General features: G+C 35.8%; 1 protein-coding gene across 1 annotated transcript; it reads left to right on the forward strand.

Annotated features, from left to right (window-relative positions):
• Nucleotides 1-783: 783 nt before the first annotated feature.
• UFL1 (UFM1 specific ligase 1) lies at nucleotides 784-20,732 on the forward strand (the record flags this gene model as incomplete). Its single annotated transcript, XM_029084566.1, has 18 exons — nucleotides 784-929; nucleotides 1,988-2,016; nucleotides 2,771-2,868; nucleotides 3,727-3,841; nucleotides 5,079-5,209; nucleotides 5,862-5,920; nucleotides 9,520-9,666; nucleotides 10,815-10,990; nucleotides 11,728-11,907; nucleotides 12,295-12,415; nucleotides 15,228-15,350; nucleotides 15,714-15,834; nucleotides 16,819-16,982; nucleotides 17,964-18,094; nucleotides 18,237-18,317; nucleotides 19,072-19,157; nucleotides 19,599-19,779; nucleotides 20,489-20,732. Coding segments are annotated over 18 exons (2,302 nt in total), but the record flags the coding sequence as incomplete, so codon positions are not given.
• Between the last annotated feature and the right edge of the window lie 928 nt (nucleotides 20,733-21,660).

Raw genomic sequence — 21,660 nt, forward strand, 5'->3', positions numbered from 1 at the left:
CAGGGCCGCGGGGAGGGCTGTGCCGCGGGCGGCCCTCCTGACACGCAGCGGGGTCCCGGGGGTTCAACCGGGCGCTGCCCCTCTGCCATCCCCCTTCGGTTGGCTCTGGTCTGGGTGCCAGCGCCTGTGAGCCCTGAAGGAGCAACCATGGCCCCCAGGGACTATCTGCAGGTCCACGAAGGGGCACGATCTGTCATCGCCCTTAGGCTCAAGCTGCTAAACATCGTCACGGCTCCAGTGCTCTGTTACTTCATGTGGTGTTGAGCAGTTGAGGCTGTTGTCCAGAACTTGATTTTATTTATTTAAAAAAAAAAAACACCCACACACACAAAAAAAACGAAAAGAAAAAAAACACAAAACAAAACAATCCCAACAATCCCCAAAAAGCCTAAACAAACACACCCCCCTCAAAAAAACCAACCAAAAAAACCCCCAAAAACAAATACAAACTCAAATTAAAAAGCACAGAAGGATCAAAGACACGAGTTCTGTAAGCACACCCATTCATGGGCAGGTGCAGTGTCATAGCAAAAGGGGCTGACAGCTGTTCAAGGGAAGAGTAACAGTTGTTTTAGAGAGACGACCCACATAAGCCGTATGGATGATTTGGGGGGTGATAAGTAGGATCCAGAAATTACTTTCTTGTCCTAAAAACTATTCACACAGAGCAGTAAGTAATCTTAATTGTATTTCCTGTGTTCAGTATTTTTGAAACATTATTTTAAAGATCATCTTAGCAAGTACCTACTTAGAAGAACTGATTATTCTTTATCCTATTGATAGATTGTCGGAACGGAACTGCATAGAAATTGTCACAAAACTGATAGCAGAAAAGCAGTTGGAAGTAGTGCATACACTTGATGGAAAAGAGTATGTCACTCCAGCACAGATTAGTAGGGAGATCCGGGATGAGCTTCACGTTTCTGGTGGTAAGTGTGGCATTTGCTTGTTTCCTCTGGATTTGGAAGTTAATTTTGAAAAATGCTGAAAGAATTTGAAAGTTTTCTTCAGTATCCTTAATCTTGCAAAAAAAAGGGGAGCTTGCTTCGTATTGCTTCATCTACACATGAATTCTCCTACTGTTATTTTATTTTTACTTCAGATCTGTATTAAGCTTTTAGGTAAGCATGTCAAGATATATTAGTTGGTTCATTTTCAGCTATGCAGAATTTCTGAGGTCACAGTGGTCTAAGAAATCTTTTGAAGGAAATTTGTCATTTTAGTGTGTTTAAGTGTCTGGCCAAGATGTTTGGCCTTGACTCAGAATTTCAAAATCATTCTCCTTTCATGTCATTAGTAATAATAATATTTCTGAACTGTCATTGACAAGTCTTTTATTTTATCAGTATGAAGAGCCATCTGCTTTGTAAGATCTTAGACATGTAAGAAAGCAAATATGCTTTGAACTGCTTTTTGTCAATAGTTTTAGTGCAAAGACGGTATATTGTACTTTTAGTTATATGTAAGGGTGAATTTCATTACATCATATGTCTGGAAAATTTACCTTCCTTTTATGTTCATACAGATAAGTAATTTTCCTACAAGTACCACAAGTATGCCTCAGGTTGTGTTATGCCATTGTGTATCACATCATTATGATAGCTCAAATTGAATTTAAAGTTGCTGGTTTTTGTTAGTAGCATCATGCAAAGGTAGAAGGTTTAGCAATGTGTGTTTTGATACTCGTGGACTAGTGGACAAATCCAGATCAGCATCAAGGCAACAGTTAATTAGGACAGAGTTTGAACTGTGATTTTTACTTCCGTCATTTCTGTATTGGATTGTCAGCAAGGCCATAGGGTAGAACAATATGGAATATCTTGCACCGACTGCCTGTGATTTGACAATATATAAAGCTGATACTGGTTTAATTGTTCTACAAAAAAGTAATGAGGAAATATTTTGCACATGATGGACTATGCTATATTCTAAATCTGCTCAAGTGTGTTTTACATACTAAAAGTATATTTGTACTTTTTTTTTGAAGGTCGAGTAAACATTGTTGACTTACAACAGGTAACTTCTTAGTAATAAAAAACTACTACTTCTTTCTTTTCTTCACCATGTATATTGTATACATATGGAGTTCATCAATTATATGCCAGCTAAGTTATTTTTTTAAAAGAGAACAGACTTTATGAAGAGCTGATAGCTTGTGTCAGAGTACTGCAGATTACTTAATCCATTCATTTACTGTTTTATTGAAAGCTCCTGTCTGCTTAATGGTAATCTATGACCTCTGAAATCACCACTAAAATATACAGATTTTCTTTCTGAACTCTTCCTTTGTAAACTAAGGGGAGCAAAGAGAAAAAAAATGTTTCCAATTTAAAGCTGCAGGAGCATGCTTAATTAACTTTGCATGCTTCTTTGGATCTTCCCTCTTCCTTTATTAATCTCATCTCCACTAATCTTTATCCTCCAGTAGTCTTCCTCTGTGACTAATTTTCCCTTCTGGCTTAAGTAAAATTACTTGGAATAAGAAAACCTTTCTGAAAGACAGTTTAGTATTTTCTGTTTGTAGCTTCTTGGAATTTTTTATTATATATGTTTCTTTTAACCTTGTCACAGTTGCAAAAAGAGGGTTTTTTCCCCTAAAGCATTGCTGCTTTATTCTAAATCACAGATTAACTGTGTATATATGCAATAGTAGAAAAAAATAAAAGGAACTTTCCTCAAGGCATAGGAATGTGTAAGTATAATATTTCAGTGTTTAAGAATTAATTTAAATTTAAAGTTCTGATAGATTTTGTTGTGCCTTTTTTTTTAGGTAATAAATGTGGACCTTCTGCACATTGAAAACAGAGCTAATGACATCGTTAAATCTGAAAAAACTATTCAGCTTGTACTGGGACAACTTATAAATGAGTGAGTACTTTCAGGAGCAACATGTATAATTCACACTTGTTTTATTTTTTAAAATGCAGACTAAAAGTGATGGCCTGCTGCTGTTGCTTCTGAAGTGAAATACGTTTTTCTTGACTGCTGCTAGGGCTGCTTGTTGATTAGTGCTTCTTTTCCAAATGGCAGGTGAGGTCTATCTCAGCAGAGCATCCAGTGAATCCGTGGAGCAAAGACCTTTCTGAATGTCTCTGCCCAGTATCCCACGCTTAAGAGGCTTCATTTCTTACCCAGTGTCTTTGTGTACAGCAGCCAGATCTCACTGGCTCTGTGGCTTTGCTACCTGCCTCAGATCTTGACAAACCCTCCCATTTTTTCCCACCCCTTACTTTACCTCACAAGCCTAAGATGTGTGAGCAAGTCATTTTTTGGCATTCAGCACACTAACAGCCACTGAAGTGGTACTCTTATGGGGTTGTCTCTATTATTGATCGCAAAGCAGGATTTATTCTTGGCAAAGATTGTGAAGTTCCTGGCTCTCTTGAAATAATTAAGACCTATCTTGCTCACTAAAGCCTTTTTCTAAGTCTCAGTGACATGCTATGTTTTCCTGTTCCTGCTTTTTGACAGTTTCATACAAGCAGATGAGTGGCCAGTTTTCATGCTCGCTACCTGGTTAGCAGGCTTTTTAAAAAATCTGACATTTGCACTGACACATAACTGCTCCTTTACTCATTTAAAGTAACTTTCAGTTTATTTTTGCAAAGATGCAACAGAAAGAGGTATACTGCCAGATCAATTAATAATTCCACATGTGGATAACAGGTTGATCTTGCATTTCACACTTAATCTGTTGAGGGTTTTTTTTTCTTGCTTTTAAATAAGGAGTTACCTGGATCAACTAGCAGAGGAAATAAATGATAAACTACAGGAAACTGGCCAGGTGACAATATCAGAACTCTGCAAGGCATACGACCTTCCAGGAGACTTCCTGATACAGGTAATGCAAGCCACCAACCTAGCAAATGTAGAATTGATTGTGTTCACCTTCTTTTGTCATCTTTGCAGTATCCATGGCTTTAATGTGATAAGCTACTTGTCATTCTAAGCAGAAAAGTATTAGATACATAAGGGTTGCAGGTTGTGCTATTCAGAAATTGAGGCTGATGTTCACCTTTTCACTTTTGGGCAAAATGTCTTTAGAATCTTTATGACTGTTAGGAACAGATTAGGATTAGTATTAGGAAAATTAGTTACAGGTTAGATTAGTGGAAGATCTGAAAATGTCTTTGTTTGAAATATTAGAGAGAAGGTGTAGGGGTAATTTTATCAGTCTCATTAGCTTCCGAGGAAGCAGAAATACAATGGTAGAGAACTTTCCATTTATTCAGATAAGGTAAAATAAACATTAGTTTCTAGAAGCTGAAGCCAGACATTCAGAATAAAAACGAAACACTATTTCCCTTTGTTAGTGACTGTTGTAGTGTTAAAAAGGATTAGGGAGAATTATCTTACCATTGTTAACTTTCAGTCAAGGTTGGATTTTGTCTGAAAAGTATTATTTTCAAAGGGCAATCCTGCGGCATGTGTTAGGTGAACAGTCGTATTGGGTGCCACAGACATTCTTGTTGACTCTCAATTTATGAACAGATTTCATCTAATGTTTGTTGTGTGGTCAGCTTCTCCAAAAAAAATTCTAACATATGAAAATTATTACATTATTTCTCTTTTTCTCCTGGGCAGTATTTCCTAGGTTTAGTTCACTTTGTAAGGATGCACATTTATAAACTGTTCTCACTTTTTTGTGTTTACTGTTGCTAATTTTTGTCTCAACTGTTTGAAAAATGGATAGTGAATTCCTCTGCCACTGTTTTGTACTAAATTAATACAAAGGTTATAACATAGTTTTCTTTGTGCATTTCCAAACCCTACTTATTTCTTGCGCAAAGTTTTCTTTCATCATTAGATACACATTTATCTAATAGAAGAGGGCATTGTTAGGAAAGCTGAATTCCCTGAATTTTGGCGTGTGGGCTGTCATGGTATCAACTCACATATAGTAAGACACATTCTCAATGTACCTAAATAATCATTTCCACTTGTAGTCCTCATTTCTGAATATTTTGTCTGTCTTAGCAAAACTAATTTGCCGATCTGTTAATACAGATTCTTTGATTAATTTTTGTTTCACATCGTTAATATACAATTTTAGCAGTCATCCCAGCTTCTATTTACAGGCCTTGTCCAGGCGTTTGGGTAGAATTATTCATGGACAACTAGACCAGGAAAACCGTGGGGTGATTTTTACAGAAGCCTTTGTGTCCCGGCATCGAGCACGCATTCGTGGTCTCTTCACTGCGATTACTCGGTAAATTGCAACACCTGCAACCACAGATTAAAGTATTATTACCATAGATCCTTATGGACCAAATTCACTTGTGACTGAAAAAGAAAAGACAAGAAAAACCTGTGGATAGATTTCTTTTAAGTGTGGTTCAGTTCCTGGCATGACATGTTTAGTTACAATAGACTGACTTTTTTGAAATGAGGATTGCCTTTTGGAAGGAGAACAAGGAAAGTATAAAAATATACAACATACTTAAGTGTTTGGGCTGAAGAAAATGTTAATCAGTAGTTCTTTTATTGGTTTGGAGAGTATCTATTGTCACTGTCATTCCACTGCTGCCCAGTCAATTAAGTATTGATATCTACCTACTACATTTGATTATAGATAATTTTTTCCTATTATATCAATAATATTCTGTATCAATTTGTATAAAGAGAAAAATTCGGGACAGCAAAAGTTCCCTTTCAGCAGTTATCGTAGCTCTGTTGTAAGATATAACTTCATAGTAATTCAAAATTAAAACCTTGTAAGCTGTGTTAAATAGCAGCGTAGCACCTTGGGGCTAAGATACTCTCTAGTTTTGTCCATCTGGAGTAACCTGTCTGATTTCTAGATTCTCCGTATCAATTTCAGGTTATTAACTTACATTGTTTCGTTTTTCTTTTTTTCCAAGGCCTACACCTGTAAGTAACTTGATCACTCGGTATGGATTTCAAGAACATTTACTTTACTGTGAGTTTCATTCAGACTGTTTTGTATTTTTGTTAGTTAATTCATAGATTCTTCATTACTGCAGGTATGCTTTCAAAGAACTACTTTAGAATATAGCCTTAATTCTGGAATAAAGAACAATGTTTTTCTGTAGTGTAAAAAGTGTTAAACCTTTTGTGCTATCCATAAGTGAAGAGATGTTGTCTGTATCTAAAGCAATGAAAGCATACATTGATGAAATGTCCCTGGGGGCAGAATGATGCAAGAAGTACAGTACTCATTTTGTCATCTGTTTCGTTATTTGCCCTTAGCTACTGACAGTTTGATCAGTGAAGCGCACAAAAGGGGACAGATTTTATGTAGCCAAATGGCATTAACTGCTCTGCATTTTATTTGTTGACTTTTCTCTGTGATAACAGAGGCAGAGCTTTTGTTATGCTCTTAGTTAAATAACTTTATATGCTGAAAGAGAAAGCATGTCCTTAAACTCCTTGCTTTTATTTTCCACAATTCCTTTTCAAAATAGAAATTCATAAAGATCCAACTGCTGAATCTTTCAGGCAGTACTTAATTGTTCTCACTTCCAGTGTTGCAGCTTTTCTTTGACTACCAGGAATCGTCTCCCGTCTGTCCAAAATGCTGCTTCAAGCATCGTTAGTTTTGTATGCTGGCTGACCAAGTGCTGCTGGTCTTTAGAATCCCTTAATGGTTTTCTATCTCTTCTCATGAAAGTTAATATTTCTCTTCTGTTCGACTGGGTCTTTTTGCCTTCAGGGCATTTCACACTTAAGCTTTACTGTAATATCTCTCTGCTTACCTTCTTGTTCTCTGCAACAAGCTTATTCATTAAAAATGAAAATCTTAGCATTTAAATAAAATCATATAAGCACTCTACATTCACATAATCAATTTAAATCTCCCTCTTTTTTTTGGAATGTGCCATCTAGATATTCATAGATTAAAAGGAAAATCTGCTAGACTGCATTGTAGTAATCACAGAATCACAGAACGGTAGGGCTTGGAAGGGACCTCTGGAGATCATCCAGTCCAACCCCTCTGCCAAAGCAGGTTCACCCAGAGCAGATTGCACAGGACTGCATCCAGGCAGGTTTTTAATATCTCCAGAGGAGGAGACTCCACAACCTCTCCAGGCAGCCTGTTCCAGGGCTCTAATGTTGCAGTATCCAACAAATTTCAGTTTGCAGTTACAGTCTTTTTCAAAGAGGTCCTGCAAGTGTGTGATCACGTATTGCTCATGCACAGTGTTTGTGTGAGTTGAAGTTCTTGTTTTTTCCTAGCGTTACCAGTAATTGTCACGATGGCTAAGTGTATTTCTAGTACTTTATTTTTCTTTATTTTTTTAGTGAGTTTGTTTGTCTTTAGCTTTTCTTACTGTATGTCATTTCCTTTGCAGTTTCATGTATTTCAAAGAGCATTTTACTGCTAGAGTGCGTTTGATTTTATTCTCTCCATTTTCTGAGATACCATTTCAATTCCACAAATGCTGGAAACTTGAAAAATATCTTTTTAATTATGTTACTTATACTCTTTGCTTTTTATATTTGTCATTATTAGCAATGTGTTTTAAAGTGGTCTTTGACAGTTTTGTGACTCTCCCAGAAAAAAAAAAATGTAAGTTCAGTGTACTGCTTGTGTAATTTACAAACAGCTAATTATTTAATCAACACTAGACAAGATAATAGTTTTTGGTTCTGTCACATAGCTCAGCTCCTATTCGTGTTAAGGTGACATGAATTTATGATAGAAATTAAATAATTTTAGATATGAGGAACTGTTTAAGTTAAAACTTTAATTACAAAGCATAATGAAAGCACAGATGTTCTTCATTTCCAAATATTGTGTAGCTGATGTAGGACAGGCATGGAGGGTTGTTTGTTATCTTTGCCAGACTTTGACAGAGACCTAATAGGACACTACAAGCTACTCAATCAGCTTTAAAAATACATGTGAGATGACAGTAGTTCTGCAAAGATCCTGTTGTTTTGTTTTCAAACAGAAGACTGGGTGTAATTGTGGTAGAGGTTATGAAATCTCCTCTGAAAGCATCTTCTCTGCCCTGGAGTTTTAGAACTGGCACTTGAAACAATGCAAAAATTAATTGGCATCTTCATTTCTCCCCCTTTCTCTGTAAAGACTCTGGTTTATTGCTAGTGCTCCACAAAATGATTTGAAATACCTATAGAGGTTTTACATTTTTCCCAAAAACTTTGAATAAAAACAAGTTGAGATTGCAAACTGTATTGTCTGACAATTGTTTAAGTAGAATAGGCACATTGACTTACTTTCTAGGGTAACTAAACTATTAGTAAGTATAAAACTATATAACTAAACTATTAGTAATTATAAAAATCTAACTTCACAATCTGTTTTATAAGCTAAATTTTACCCGAGACAACTGAACCATGGCAGAACATAGTTTCCAACTCTTGTCTTAGATTATGTAAAACTGTATCTTTTTTTAATCGGTTTCTCTTTCTTCTACATTTTTTCATTGCAATTACTTTGTTAGTGGTAGTCATGCTCAATAGCTGCTATCTTATAGAGATTTATCTACATTGTGGGCATATCTGACAAAAAAAAAAAAAATAATGATTTAAAATGCAGTATCTCTTCTGGAACCAGGTTTTTCTGTGTAGGTAAGCTAAACTTCCGTATGCTGTACTAAGCACATGGAAATGTTGACTGCTACTCATATTTAATGAGGAAGGAGCTGTACCACATCATACCATTTAGTGTTCTGTTCCAGGGTAAAACCTGTCTTTTAGTGAAATAGATATCAGCACAAGCTGGAGGTTAAGAAGGCCATCTAGCTAACCTCTGGAAGTCAGGAGAGCTTGGCAGTTGATGTCACTGATTTTTTTTATATATCTAGTGACATATGAAAAGGCAAAAGCAGAACATATAAGGCAAATCAGATATTCCTGTGCACATTTAATGGTTTGAAAATACCTTATTTAGCATTGAGAAAGGCTTAGTACTTTGGTATTATCAGTTACCAATACGTTCTTCATCAGTGATATTTGTGCATTATCAGGAGGTTATTGCTGACAAGTGTGAACATTATAAACCATGAAGATGGTCACCAGTAGGAGGTGCTCACATTTATGTGGTTTAGGTAGCATTTTTTTTATGTCATTTTAGTGTGTTCAGACCTCTCTTTTCTTCCATCTTGGTTATTATGCAAGCAGTGAATTCAAAGAGAACATTATTAATAAAATGCTCATATATTTTAATGTCTGTCCAGAGAAAGATTCTTTTGTGACTACATTTTCTAAATTAAAAGCTAAAACTTTCCAGGTATATGTTCAACAAAAAGTGTTTTGATCCTGCCGTTGTGGCTCACTCTTTTGAAATATTGTATGATTTCCAGAGCTTTTATCAAGGCATTCCCATAAGTGTTAAAAGTAATTGATAGAACTCAGAAATGTTTCTTTAGTACAAGCACTTGTAGTTTGGTCTTCAGTTTCTTTCAATTACTAATGAAAAGAAAAACAACTAATGGGTGGGAAAAAAGAAGAAACAGGGAAAATAATTGCTATGTTTTGATTAATGGATATATCAGAGTGGAAAATGTCACTTCATTTATTTTCTTTCTGTAGCTGTGCTAGAAGAACTTGTTAACACTGGTCGTCTAAAAGGCACCGTGGTTGGTGGGAGACAGGATAAGGCTGTGTTTGTTCCAGACATCTACGCCAGAACACAGAGCAACTGGGTGGATTCCTTTTTCAAGCAGAATGGTTACTTAGGTAATTAATCTTTATTCATGTAGATAAAAATATCTTTCTAAAACTAGTTTAGGTAATTGGTCTTCCCCTAATATAGCTATTGTCTAGAGTGAAGCCTCACAAGAATAAGTGGAAATCAATGCAGTGGTTGATATGCCTTTGTAAAAGACCATCTTGCTTACAGTGATGTGTGTTACTTTACCACGAAGAACTGCATTTCAGCAAACAGAACTGTACTGCTAAAGAGTAACTTTATGTCTCACAGAGTTACTGAAAACATTTCTTAGACTGCTCATTGTAGACTTTTCCAATGATCATATTTGACCCACAGAGTTGGAGTTTCAGTCCAGGAGTCCAGAATACAACCACACTTTCACTGTTAATAGTTCAGAATGCCAAGTGTGCAGTGTACAGGAAGAACCTTTTCCAAAATAAGATTTGTAGAACTGGAGTGGGTAGCACTGTCCTGATTTGAATCCAAACAAGTACACCGAACTTAAAGCTGAGTGATGCTGGACGATGGTGTTTTAGAACCGGAACTATGGGAAAACGTGGACCTGAATAAACAGAGAATTGTACCCTTATGGTCCCAAAGGACCAGTCCCTAAATAACAGTTAGTCTTGCAGTTTGAAAAGGTTTATGGCATAATTTACTGTAGTAGTATTAAGTGTTTCTGTAATATTCCTTGACTGATAGAGCATCTGTTGAAGTCTTTGAATGTTTTCAGAATATCTAAGTATAAACTGCCACATAGTTGAAATGCTTGGGAGGTATTGCATGAGTCTATGAGTATATTGGAGTAACTTTTGAAAACAAAATATTTTGACGTATGTATTGCAAATATTGTTCATGTTATATTAGAATACTTTGGAAAGATACAATCACAAAGATAAACTTAATGGTATAAGAATCTGAAAACTTTTTTTTTTTTTTTCCAACACTCAGACCAAAGTCATGTCCATTAGTTAATTTTCATATTTCTATTAGCTCTGTTTACTTGTAGCTTGTACTGAACTAAGTTCTAGGTCAGCATCAGCTTGAGGCTACATTTACTTGTATAAAAACTGCATGTAATTCTTAATTTCCTGCTTTCAAAAAAAATTACCACATAAGATCCACTATGTATATGAAGGTACTTAAATGTAACAGACATCTAACTATTTTATAGAATTTGATGCATTGTACAGACTTGGCATCCCTGACCCAGCAGGCTACATTAAGAAAAGATACAAGTCCACACAACTCTTGTTTCTGAGAGCAGCTTGTGTCGGTCAAGAAATTTTGGATCAAGTTGAAGCCTCTGTAGAGGAAGCCATCAGCTCTGGAAGCTGGATAGATGTAGCAGTAAGCAATCCTTTCAGTTGTTGTTGTTGTTGAATTTATTTATTTTGACTTATTTTTGTGTCAAATGAAAATGTATTGAAATTCTGTTAAAGTAAAATTACAAGTAAAAAAGCCTTATTTGCCTTTAAGTTGGTCTGAACAAAACCACAGTAGGAACATGTCAGTATTCAGTTGAGAGATACCTAAGAGTAACTTCCATTTCAAAATTAGTGCTCATGTATTCTGCTAGAGAGCGATGTATTTGTGGGGAGGCTTTTTGGGGGGAAATAGGTTTAAACTGAACTCTTATGACAGTTCTGATAAGCAGAGGAATATTAACTGGGGGGGAAATAGGTTTAAACTGAACTCTGACAGTTCTGATAAGCAGAGGAATATTAACTGTTTTGTCCTGGCTCATTCCTAGTTTTAGGCCTTAACAGCACTATGTTGTTTGTAAGAAGGCCTGCTGTTGTTTTGTGTTTGGCATTACTCTGTATCTGTTAAGCTGCATTTTGAAGAAGTCCCCATGTGTTGTCCCAGAGGTAACATATATTCTAGAGCAATGTTAATGTGGGATGTTGGAAGATTTTAAATAGTGTTTATTCTTAAATCACTGGTTTAATTTTAAAAGTGCAATGTATTCTAAATAGTTCACAGATGTCAAATGGAATGTCTGTGGATTCTGTTTATCCACATACAAGTATGTCTGTCCATTCTACAGCAGATTATTGTATGTAATTTTTTTTTCTTTACCCTAGACTCTTCTGCCCAGTTCATTGTCAGTAGACGATATTGGGATTTTGCTTCAGCAAGTGATGAGATCTTTAAACAAAAATTCTTCAGGTTTAGTCTTCAGTGACACCATTGTGGTCAGTGAGAAATTCCTAAGCAGCTGTGCTGATCTGTTTTCTGATATGATGCAACAGAAGGCTGAAAAGGTACAGGGTTTTTTATTGGTCAAGAAGCAATATACAATGCATGTTGGACTATAGTTTATGTGACTTTCTGTTTGCTGTTACCATCTCTTTCCATCTCATCTGAAATACAGCTCGAGAAGAAGGGCAAAAAGGAAGAAAAGATTTGTAGGTGTAATCAGTGTAATTTAATGTATATTCAGTTGCACTCAGGGGTCACCATCACACTAACAGTATGATCAGGTGCTGAATTTTTAAGAGGAGAATAAAGGTCTCTTCATGTGTTGCACTTGAAAAACATGGTATTAGATCAGTATACTTAAAAATAACCAAATGGCTTGAACGTTTCCATATGTATCTTTTGTTGCTGTGTGTAGCTTTTTGCTATTAAATGTATGTTCTTCATTTTAGGAAATGAAAAATAACCCTGTTAATTTAATCACTGAAGAAGATTTAAAACAGGTTTCTGGTTTGGAGAATTTATATGCTAATAAAAAAGACAAAAAGGATGAAAGAAGAAAGAAAGCAACAGGTAAGGCATCAATATTTATCTTAAGCCAGAATTTTTTTTTTTTAAAAGGCTTATTTAGCCTTGGAAATATTCAAATGAAAAGTTACTGTATTTTGTAGTCCATTAGTTGTCTCCAATCCATTGCTGAAGATATTTAAGAAATAATCCAACCACTTCTCATCCTTATACTGTAGGTGTATCTGAGCTATGTCCATAAGGACTGATTTCAGATTTAGAAGTGCAAAGGAAGTACAATAAAGGAAGTTAGTCCAACACAAAACAACTGGCTTTAGAAGCAAGGAATCCATGTTCATTTATTAGTGTGTACAGTGTGGTGACATAAGACTGAGTTGTGCAGTGAGGACTGATGAAACCAGTATTAGCTCAGGGACCTCTCTACCATTCTTTATTACACAGAGTAGACAAACTCATACTCTTCACTTTTCGGAGATCCAGGAAATGAAAATATTTCTTAATAGTCTTGAGGAGTTACTTCCAAAATCACTCTGTCTAAATTGAGAAATGAGGTATTAAGATGGGGGGTTTTTTGAGAATATTGTACATCTTTTCTGAGAATCCCATGCCGATATTCTGTTGTTTACCAGTATAACAGTTATTTGGAGATTCACACAGTTTAAGATATGTTCTGGGTTAAATTAATCTCAAACCTTACTCCATTTGTATGGTGGCTGTTTGGAATAGATCTTAATCTGAGGAAGAATAAAAATGTGTGGGTTTAACCCTTTCAAATCTTTCTGGTTTTTAAAACATTATTGAGACTAAAGTATTTTCAGTCTCTGAAACTTTATGTGGCTCTTGTATTGCTACAGCACAGCTGAGCAATCTGTGTTGAACTCACATGCAGAGTTTTATGTGCTACTGAAAGTAGCAGAGCACTGATGCATCTAGCTTAATTGAATATAGTCCTCTGACAAATAAAACATTATATTCTACTCTTAAAAAGGCCATGACTGAGTTGGCATAGAATCTAAACTTATTCTTGCTACAAGAGACAGCAGATTTTTCTAGACCAAAGCTGAAGCAGAAAAGCTTGAACTTTAATTGAACTGTCATAAATATGACTTTACTTTCTAACCCTCTGGGGAGGGGAACTCTGCTGAGCATGTACTGCGTGTCTAGGCAGATTCGTATCCACAGGTACATACGCTGCACCATCAGCAAGCACTACCCTGAAGTGTGGTTTTTATGGACTGTTAGGTGTATTACCTTAAAACAATCAACATCACGGTTTAAAGATTAGATGTTGTTATTGCATAATGGCAATATGTGGCCCATGTCAGGCTGCCTGTCTTAAGGTCTGTGGGTGACTATATCAATATCTACTGTTTAAGTGTAACCTGAGGTGCTGTTAATGTAGTTCGTTAAAAATATGGATTCTGCCATTTGAAATTCTGCCATGTGATTAATTAAAATTTTCAAGATAAAAGTCTCTGTCATCTATTTATAACACCATTTGCAACAGTCTGTTACAAATAAGTATCTATAGAGGCATGTACTCTTGTAATCCTTTGTGTACATTACAGTCCATGTGTCCTGCTGTCATAAAATATGGCTTTTCTGGCAGTAGTCTCTCCTGCTTCATCTCTGTGTGGATAAGATCTTGACTGCAGATTGCAGCTTTTTCTATATGGCTATAAAGTGGAATACAGAATGAAGAGAGCTTTTTTCCAAAATAACTTTGTATTTTGCACAGTTGACAAACAGCTTGTATCAGCTGAATGCAGTCACATTTCAAACAAGCTTGTGAAAAACACCGACTGTTGGGGTTTTTTATTTTTTCTTGGAGAGGTCACAAACTCAGAAAGTCTCACAAGTACACCGTCCACTGCTAGCTGTGAGGGAACTGACTAGTTTGCTGTTCCTGCAAAGTAACGCTTAAAAATCCATCTATATCACATGACAGATGCAGTCAGCTTTGTGCGTGGGGGCATCTTGTCTTTGTGTTTCTTTTTTTAAATTATAGTACTGTTATATAATGTAGTTACTTTAAATCTTGGACCTTATGTTTAAATGGAAAAATAATTACTTTCTCAAGTCTTAATGCATGTATAGAACCAATTATTCTGCAGTTTAAATTTTTTTCTAGTGAAAAAAAAGAAGGGAACAAGCTGTGATAAAGGGAACGAACAGCATAGCAGCTTACCTTGTGGAAATTGCAAATTGAGGTCCTGTCTGCAGTGTGAATACATGGATTACAGGACCTGTGAACTAAGTAATTTGTTGTGTTTAACTGGAACATCTCATTGCTTTATAGTCATATAGAAATGGTTGAAAAAGAATTAGCGTTACATTTAATTGAATGCAGGCTTCCAAAAATATCTTAGATAAATGCTTACCACATAGGATTCTTTTTCTGAGAGTTAACACAGTTACAGTGTCTGGAATATTTTTAAGTAGGTACATTGTTCAGCATCACTGAATAAAAATGTTAAGTGCTTACTAAGATGCTATTTTCAGCCAACAGAAATTCTCCTGTTACATTATGGAGATACACTGGTATCTCATTTGTTTTTAGCTGGAAAAGGATATTGCCCCTTTTTTTTAATTATATGTTTATTTGATATGATTACTGTTTGTGTTTATTAATGACATTAGCTTAAACAAAGCTTTGACTCATTTGATTTTTTTTTATTCACAATGAAACTTATGTCCCTACGATTCTGGAATATGTATTGCAGGTTACATTTAGAATCAGCTTGTGTGGGTTTTTTTAATTCAGCATTAACAAGTAATGCAGATAAATTATCATAATACTGCAAACTTTTTAAGTGCTAAAACTTTACTGTGTACTAAGCAAATGATTCTCCACCAGAGGGCGGTGGAAGCGTGAGAGGAGGAGGAGGTGGTAACGCTAGAGAGATCAAGATTAAGAAAACCAAGAAGAAAGGAAGAAAGGATGCTGACAGCGATGAAGAGTCACAAGCAACTAGCACAAGTTGGTCTTTTATTTTGAGCACTATCTATTCATACTGACATGTTTTTATCCCTTGCTTTTACACATCTCTTTTTCCATACTCTATTGGTAAGGTCAGGTAAAATCATTATCAAGGATGAGAATACTATTTAGTTAGAATTGTATTAATGGATATGATGTTGCTATTTAAATGAAATTGATTTACTGTATTCACTGAAAAGTATATCTTAGTCTTTAAAAAAAAAAAACTGAGTAAAGGAAATTAGAGCGTTTCTTCTGTGGATGTTTGGACTTTGAGGTATTTCAATGTCTGATGCCACACAGTAACTGCAGCAAAACTAAATACAGTGTTTTCTTGATGAATGTTGCTCATGGCTGTTACAGGTAGGAATAAGCAACCAGAGTTCCCTTTCATGTCACAAGAGGAAATTCAGGATGTTTTAAAGACCCACATGCAGGATTGCCCTGAAGAGCTTATTACAGAACTTGCTGAACATCTAATAAGGTAATTTGAGTAATTCAACTAGAGTTAGAAAGTCTGTGATTCACTTCAGATGAATCTTCTCTTCAGTCTGTTTTCTTGTTTAGAAAAAATGTTTTGCTGATGGAAGTGAACCACAATATTCTTTTTCTATACAGCTCCATGTTACATACTTGCTTATGTATTAGAAAGCCATACTGACACAGTAATGAGAATTAATGCTTCTGCTTCACAGTAGGTGGTTCTGCCTCCTTTGTCAGCAAGTATATTTTCAGGTTCAAGGGTGTATTTCCGCCTCTTACACTGATCCATGTTGGAGTTTTACCAGTCCTATCTTCTGTACAGCCCTTGGTATGTGTTCAGGTTCTCTGTCTTTTTGTGGCTCCACTGGTACCTGTGTGAATTAGGTAGTAAGCTAGGTCAGCAAACTGATCTAAGCAAAGATAAATGGCTTGTTTTAAAAGGTGTTCCATACAAGGGAGAGGATGTGAATATGTGTGTTCAGGTCAAGAGGACATGATAGGACTGTAACAGACCAACCTGGAATAAACTTGCAGTGCAGCAGTAACTGCATCTTTAGAAGGACCTGTGGTATTTTAATACCACTTAAGTCTTCCCTTTTTACAACTCTTACTGATCTGAAATTTGTCCACAAACCTCTGAAAGAGTTTCTGAATAGCACTGCTTCTGGAAACCATTTCTATCTTTCATCTTGTTCTCATTTAGGAGTTGTTATGAGTTAAAACTTTGGCAAGCATTTACACACCATGCATCTGTAATCAATAGTACTTCAGAGATTACAAAAGTACGTTTTAATTTCCTAGTGCTTTTTTTCTGATTTCAATTATTTGCTTTTTATTTATCTCACCGTTCTGTGGCATTCATGTCCCATCCATATTCTGTATAACAAGATAGCTTTCTCTGTTGCTGATATATTTGGAAAACCCTTCCACAGTTTTACATTTTGCTTAATGTTCCCTTTTTTTCCTTTCTCTTCCCTCTTCTAAGACCTTTAACGAAAACTTACCAGGAAGTTGTGCGTTCTGTTTTTACGTCTTCAACATCTTCCTCTGGAGCCAGCAGAAGACAGACTATGAAGGACTTGCAGGAGGAATTCTCAAACTTGTACAACAACATCCGGTTATTTGAAAAGGGAACAAAGCATTTCACAGGTACAATAAATATATACTTTAAAAAATGAAAAATTAATATACTCCTTCAAGGATGTTGAATTTATTCCAGAATCTACATTCAAGGTCAAAGAAGAGCTACAGTTTAAAATGGAAAAACTTAAAGATGTTTACATGTTTGCATCTCTTCCCAGGTTTTATTGTGTGGCGGGGGGGGGGGGGGGGGGGGGGGGGAAAAAAAAAAGGAACAAATTTAGTGAGCTTACTTCATTGTCATCTGTGCCACAATGACAGAATTGAATACTACCTGATTCTAGGAATCCCCTGTTAAAATTTCTTTTAGGTTTGATTATGAAAGTAGATGCTCCTTGAGGGTAGTTTTTCAAAAAACTGTATATTCATTTTGTAGTGGGTTACTTTGTAACGTGTCTTCTTCAGCTAAGTGTATTTTGGGACAGAAAAGTAGCACTGGTGAAGTATTGTAGTTATTTCCAAGCTGTATTCAGCTTTCTTCTAGAACTTTCCCTGTGGAAAACTTATAACAAAAGGAAACGCTGGCAAAACCCCCTGATATTCCTATGTTTAGGATTATTTCCTATCAGCCTCTGTTCTTGCACGTGTTCTCTAGCCTCTTTTTTTTATTCTACTTTTTCAGTCTTAAGTCTGTTTAACTGCTTGTCCTGTAGACTTTTCCTTTACATACTTTTTACTTGTTGATGGATAGCAGTGATTGTTCATTAGTGGTTCAGGAGGACTGTACAGAGACTAGTTTACTGCTTATACAGATACCTTTGAAATACTAACAATACAATAAAACGTGCTTACAGACCTGAAAGCTCACATTTTTTCACTGAAGAATGTTCCATAAGCAACTGCAAACGAGGGATGTTAGCTTCATGTATCCAGATAACTTTCTCATACTACTCACGGTTGATAGAGTCCCTGTTTTAGCAAGTGCTGTGATAACTGTCATAGGAATCAGATAACTATAAGTTACTTCTAAGCACTTATTTCTTTTAACAGATGAGACTCAGACCAACCTTGCCAAACACCTGTTGAAGACTGTCTGTACAGACATTACAAATCTTATTTTCAACTTCCTAGCGTCTGATTCCATGATGACAACAGAAAATTATTCTACAATCACAAGTGAGGTACACAGATAACAGTTTCTTTTTAACAGTATCAAGTAGATCAGTGATGTTTATTTAATATTTAATTATCTTTTGTTTAAATATGCCTACAACTAAAATGGTAATTAATATTATGGATTATTCCCATTCTTGCCTCATACAGGTCCGGACCAAGATTTTAAGTAAATTGCCAGAAGACACCAAAGGTCCTTTAACTAAACTGCATACTTCTCTGAATGGCAAGGTAAAGTGACCCAGAATCTTTGAGTTCAGATTCTGCTGATACAATGCTAATAAACAGCTGGCATACATAGTGTAGTACATAACTGCTGCTGCTGCTGTGAAGGATGAAGGCAGAGTCATCTTTTGAATTTGTGTAAGTCAGTGAGAGTAAGTATGTTTTCATATCTGTGAATTTTAAGAGAATAAAAAGGTGATCTTACATTTCAATACTGATAGTCACCCAGCTCTTTGCTTCCAGATGGAATCCAGTGTATCTTTTATGTCCAGGTTTGAAAATTAAAGCTGAGAGAAAATCTGCAGTTTAAAATGATTGATGTTTCTTGTACTTTGTTCCTGAAGTTCCTGATTATCTCCTGTGCATTTCTTAACTAGTAAAAGCCTTGGTATTTAAAAAAACCCCTTCAGATTATGGCAGTGTAAGTAGAAAGGAATTTATTAATTCCTTTATGCAAAAGGCCATACTGATATGTTTCTTAATGAGAAATATCTGTGTAAATAATTGTAGAACATATATATTACTTTTTTAATTCAATTTTTAAGACTAATGAATTATAGTTTGGTTTAGTATTTAAGTATATGGACTACTGGAAGATTAATGAAGTTAATTTCTACTAAATACTTTTTGCTTTCTCTTTTTTCCATAGTTTATTCCAAATGTATTCACAGTCATCTGTTTGTTTGATCAATTGTGAAGAGTAGTTAACCTTTTTTATCATCTGCAAACACAGTTTAAATATTTATATCATTTTTAATAGAGTGTAGAAGATTTTCTTTCGTGCCTTGATTCTGCAGTGGATATTTGTGGTATTATGGTGAAAAAAGGAGACAAAAAGAAGGAAAGGTAACTTAATTTTATTTATTCTATGCCCAGTATGTGAAATGTAGCTCTGTTGCTGCACAAATGTTAGATGGCTTGTTTGGTAGCAGTCACACAGAATGTGTAAGAGACAGCCTTTCTTTCCAAACTGTTTAACTGAAAAATACAAAGCCAAGCAGTCGTAATTCCATGGGAGAAGGAGGAGGGGAGAGTTCTTATTCAGCTAATTAGCTTCACTCACTGCTCACTACAACATAGTTTATACGTTCTCTAGAGGGCTTTCAAAATCTGAGCCACACCAGTGGCTAGCTTTTTTTTTTTTTCAGTGTGGAAATTCACATAAGTAAGTGGTCTGTCAGAGGAGAAAATTAAAATTAGCTGAAGTTAGATATGTTTTAGTCTATTATCAACTACTCTAAAAGAGAATGAGAAACATATTTTATGTCATGTATTCCTGTTCCTTAGGCAAGTCCTGTTTCAGCATCGACAAGCTCTGACTGAACAGCTAAAAGTCACAGAAGATCCAGCTCTTATTCTGCACCTGACATCAGTGCTGTTATTTCAGTTTTCAACCCACTCTATGCTTCATGCACCAGGAAGATCAGTACCACAGATCATTAATTTCCTAAGTGGCAAGATTCCAGAGGTATTCCTTTCTAGCTTTTTAAGGGGAAAGTACTTCTTTTTCTATGATGGAACATAAAAGGTGTACCTCATACTATTTCTGATGCATAAGACTGGCACCTTTGTGTTTCATGTCTAATCTTTACTTTATGTACAGAATGTACAATTTCTCTGATCTGTATTGTATTTCAAACCTATCATTCAGGGCTCTTTCTTCAATATTTTTAAAATAAAGTAAAAAATCAGTCTCTTATTAGTACTGCAGCTTTTGCCTTTTTCTATAGAGACAACTATGTATTGGGGAATATTATAATCCTTATAACTGAAAAATTTTACACTCTCTTTCCTCCCAGCTAGAGCATGGTTGCTTTTTAAAGTTTTCTAATTCAGTTTTAAAGAAAGGTAGACCTCTTCAAAACTAAGAATATTTAGATTCTGTATTCTAAACTGCCAAAACTGGTGATGCTTACTAACTGCATTGCGTTCATGCTTCAGCGGTTAATTTTCCTGTTCTTGCAGCATGGATGCACTTTCATTTTTCTGCCTCTTTGAATGTCTCTCAGAATTTAGGTTGCAAAATACCTTGATGGAAATATATTTATGTATCACTAATCCTCTTTAGGCAAGAATGGGAGAATCCTTTTTTAAAAATTTAATTGTTAATTAAAGGTCTCTGTACCATCTCCGTAGCATTGACATTCCTTTGTTTTGTTCTTTTTTTTTCCCCTCAGGATCAGCATTCTCTGTTAGTCAAATACCAGGGATTAGTAGTGAAACAACTGATCAGCCAGACTAAGAAAGCTGAACAGGTAGATGATGACACAACAGATAACCTGGAAAAGGAGGAAGGAGTAGATACTATTCGAAAAGAGCTCCAGGAAATCACTACCTCTATCAAGGATCTTGTTCTCAGGCCTAGGAAATCTTCTGTAACAGAGGAATAATATTGTTGTTCAGTGCATCCACAGCCAGAATTTATGGGATTTTATCCTGAAGGGAAGAACAGCAGAAAATGCTTCACAAACTTTAAAATTTGGCTTCTAACAGTTGCAAATCACAGCCAGGGAATACATTGTTGGGTGATGGTGGCAAATGGAGTTTTATTGTATACTGCTACAGTGTACGTGTAATATGCATTAAATGTTGATGTGCCAGAGCATAGTTGTGGATGCTTTGGGTATGAAATTAGTTGTTTTTAATTGGCATCTTCATGTGAGGCCTCAATAAACGGTTATTCTTCAGATAACAGTGTATTCTGTTCCATACGCACGCAGGCTTGTAGTTTTACTTCTCAGATTGGATTTGTAGTGATGTAAGGATTGCATATAACTGTATATAAGCCTGTATATCTTAATTTCAAGGACAAGTTTTGAAACAGAATCACAGAATCACAGAATGGTAGGGGTTGGGAGGGGACCTCTGGAGATCATCCAGTCCAACCCCCCTGCCAAAGCAGGTTCACCTGGAGCAGGTTGCACAGGAAAGCATCCAGGTGGGTTTTGAACATCTCCAGAGAAGGAGACTCCACAACCTCTCTGGGCATCCTGTTCCAGTGCTCTGTCACCCACAAGGTAAATAAGTTTTTCCTCACTGAAAACCTACACTGATACCTAATAGTATACAAATGAAAGGCCATCTTTAATGTTTTCAGCTTCTATTCACTGGGCTGCAGCAGTAAAAACATTAAGTACAAGTATTGCTAAACTTAAAAGAAGTGACCCAGTACTAATGTGAGTTTATAAATGTACTGAAAGCTTATGAAAATCAGCACACTCATGCTATTAATGTGTTCTGTTAATGTCCCTAGTAGCAGTTCATTTAAAACTTGTAACTGGGATAGAGGAGTTGATACCCTCTTGCATCGGTACTGATAAACGCTGTTAACGCCTGCCTTATTTTACAT

Source organism: Antrostomus carolinensis, unplaced genomic scaffold (assembly GCF_000700745.2).
Source record: "Antrostomus carolinensis isolate BGI_N321 unplaced genomic scaffold, ASM70074v2 scaffold7484, whole genome shotgun sequence".
NCBI lineage: Eukaryota > Metazoa > Chordata > Aves > Caprimulgiformes > Caprimulgidae > Antrostomus > Antrostomus carolinensis.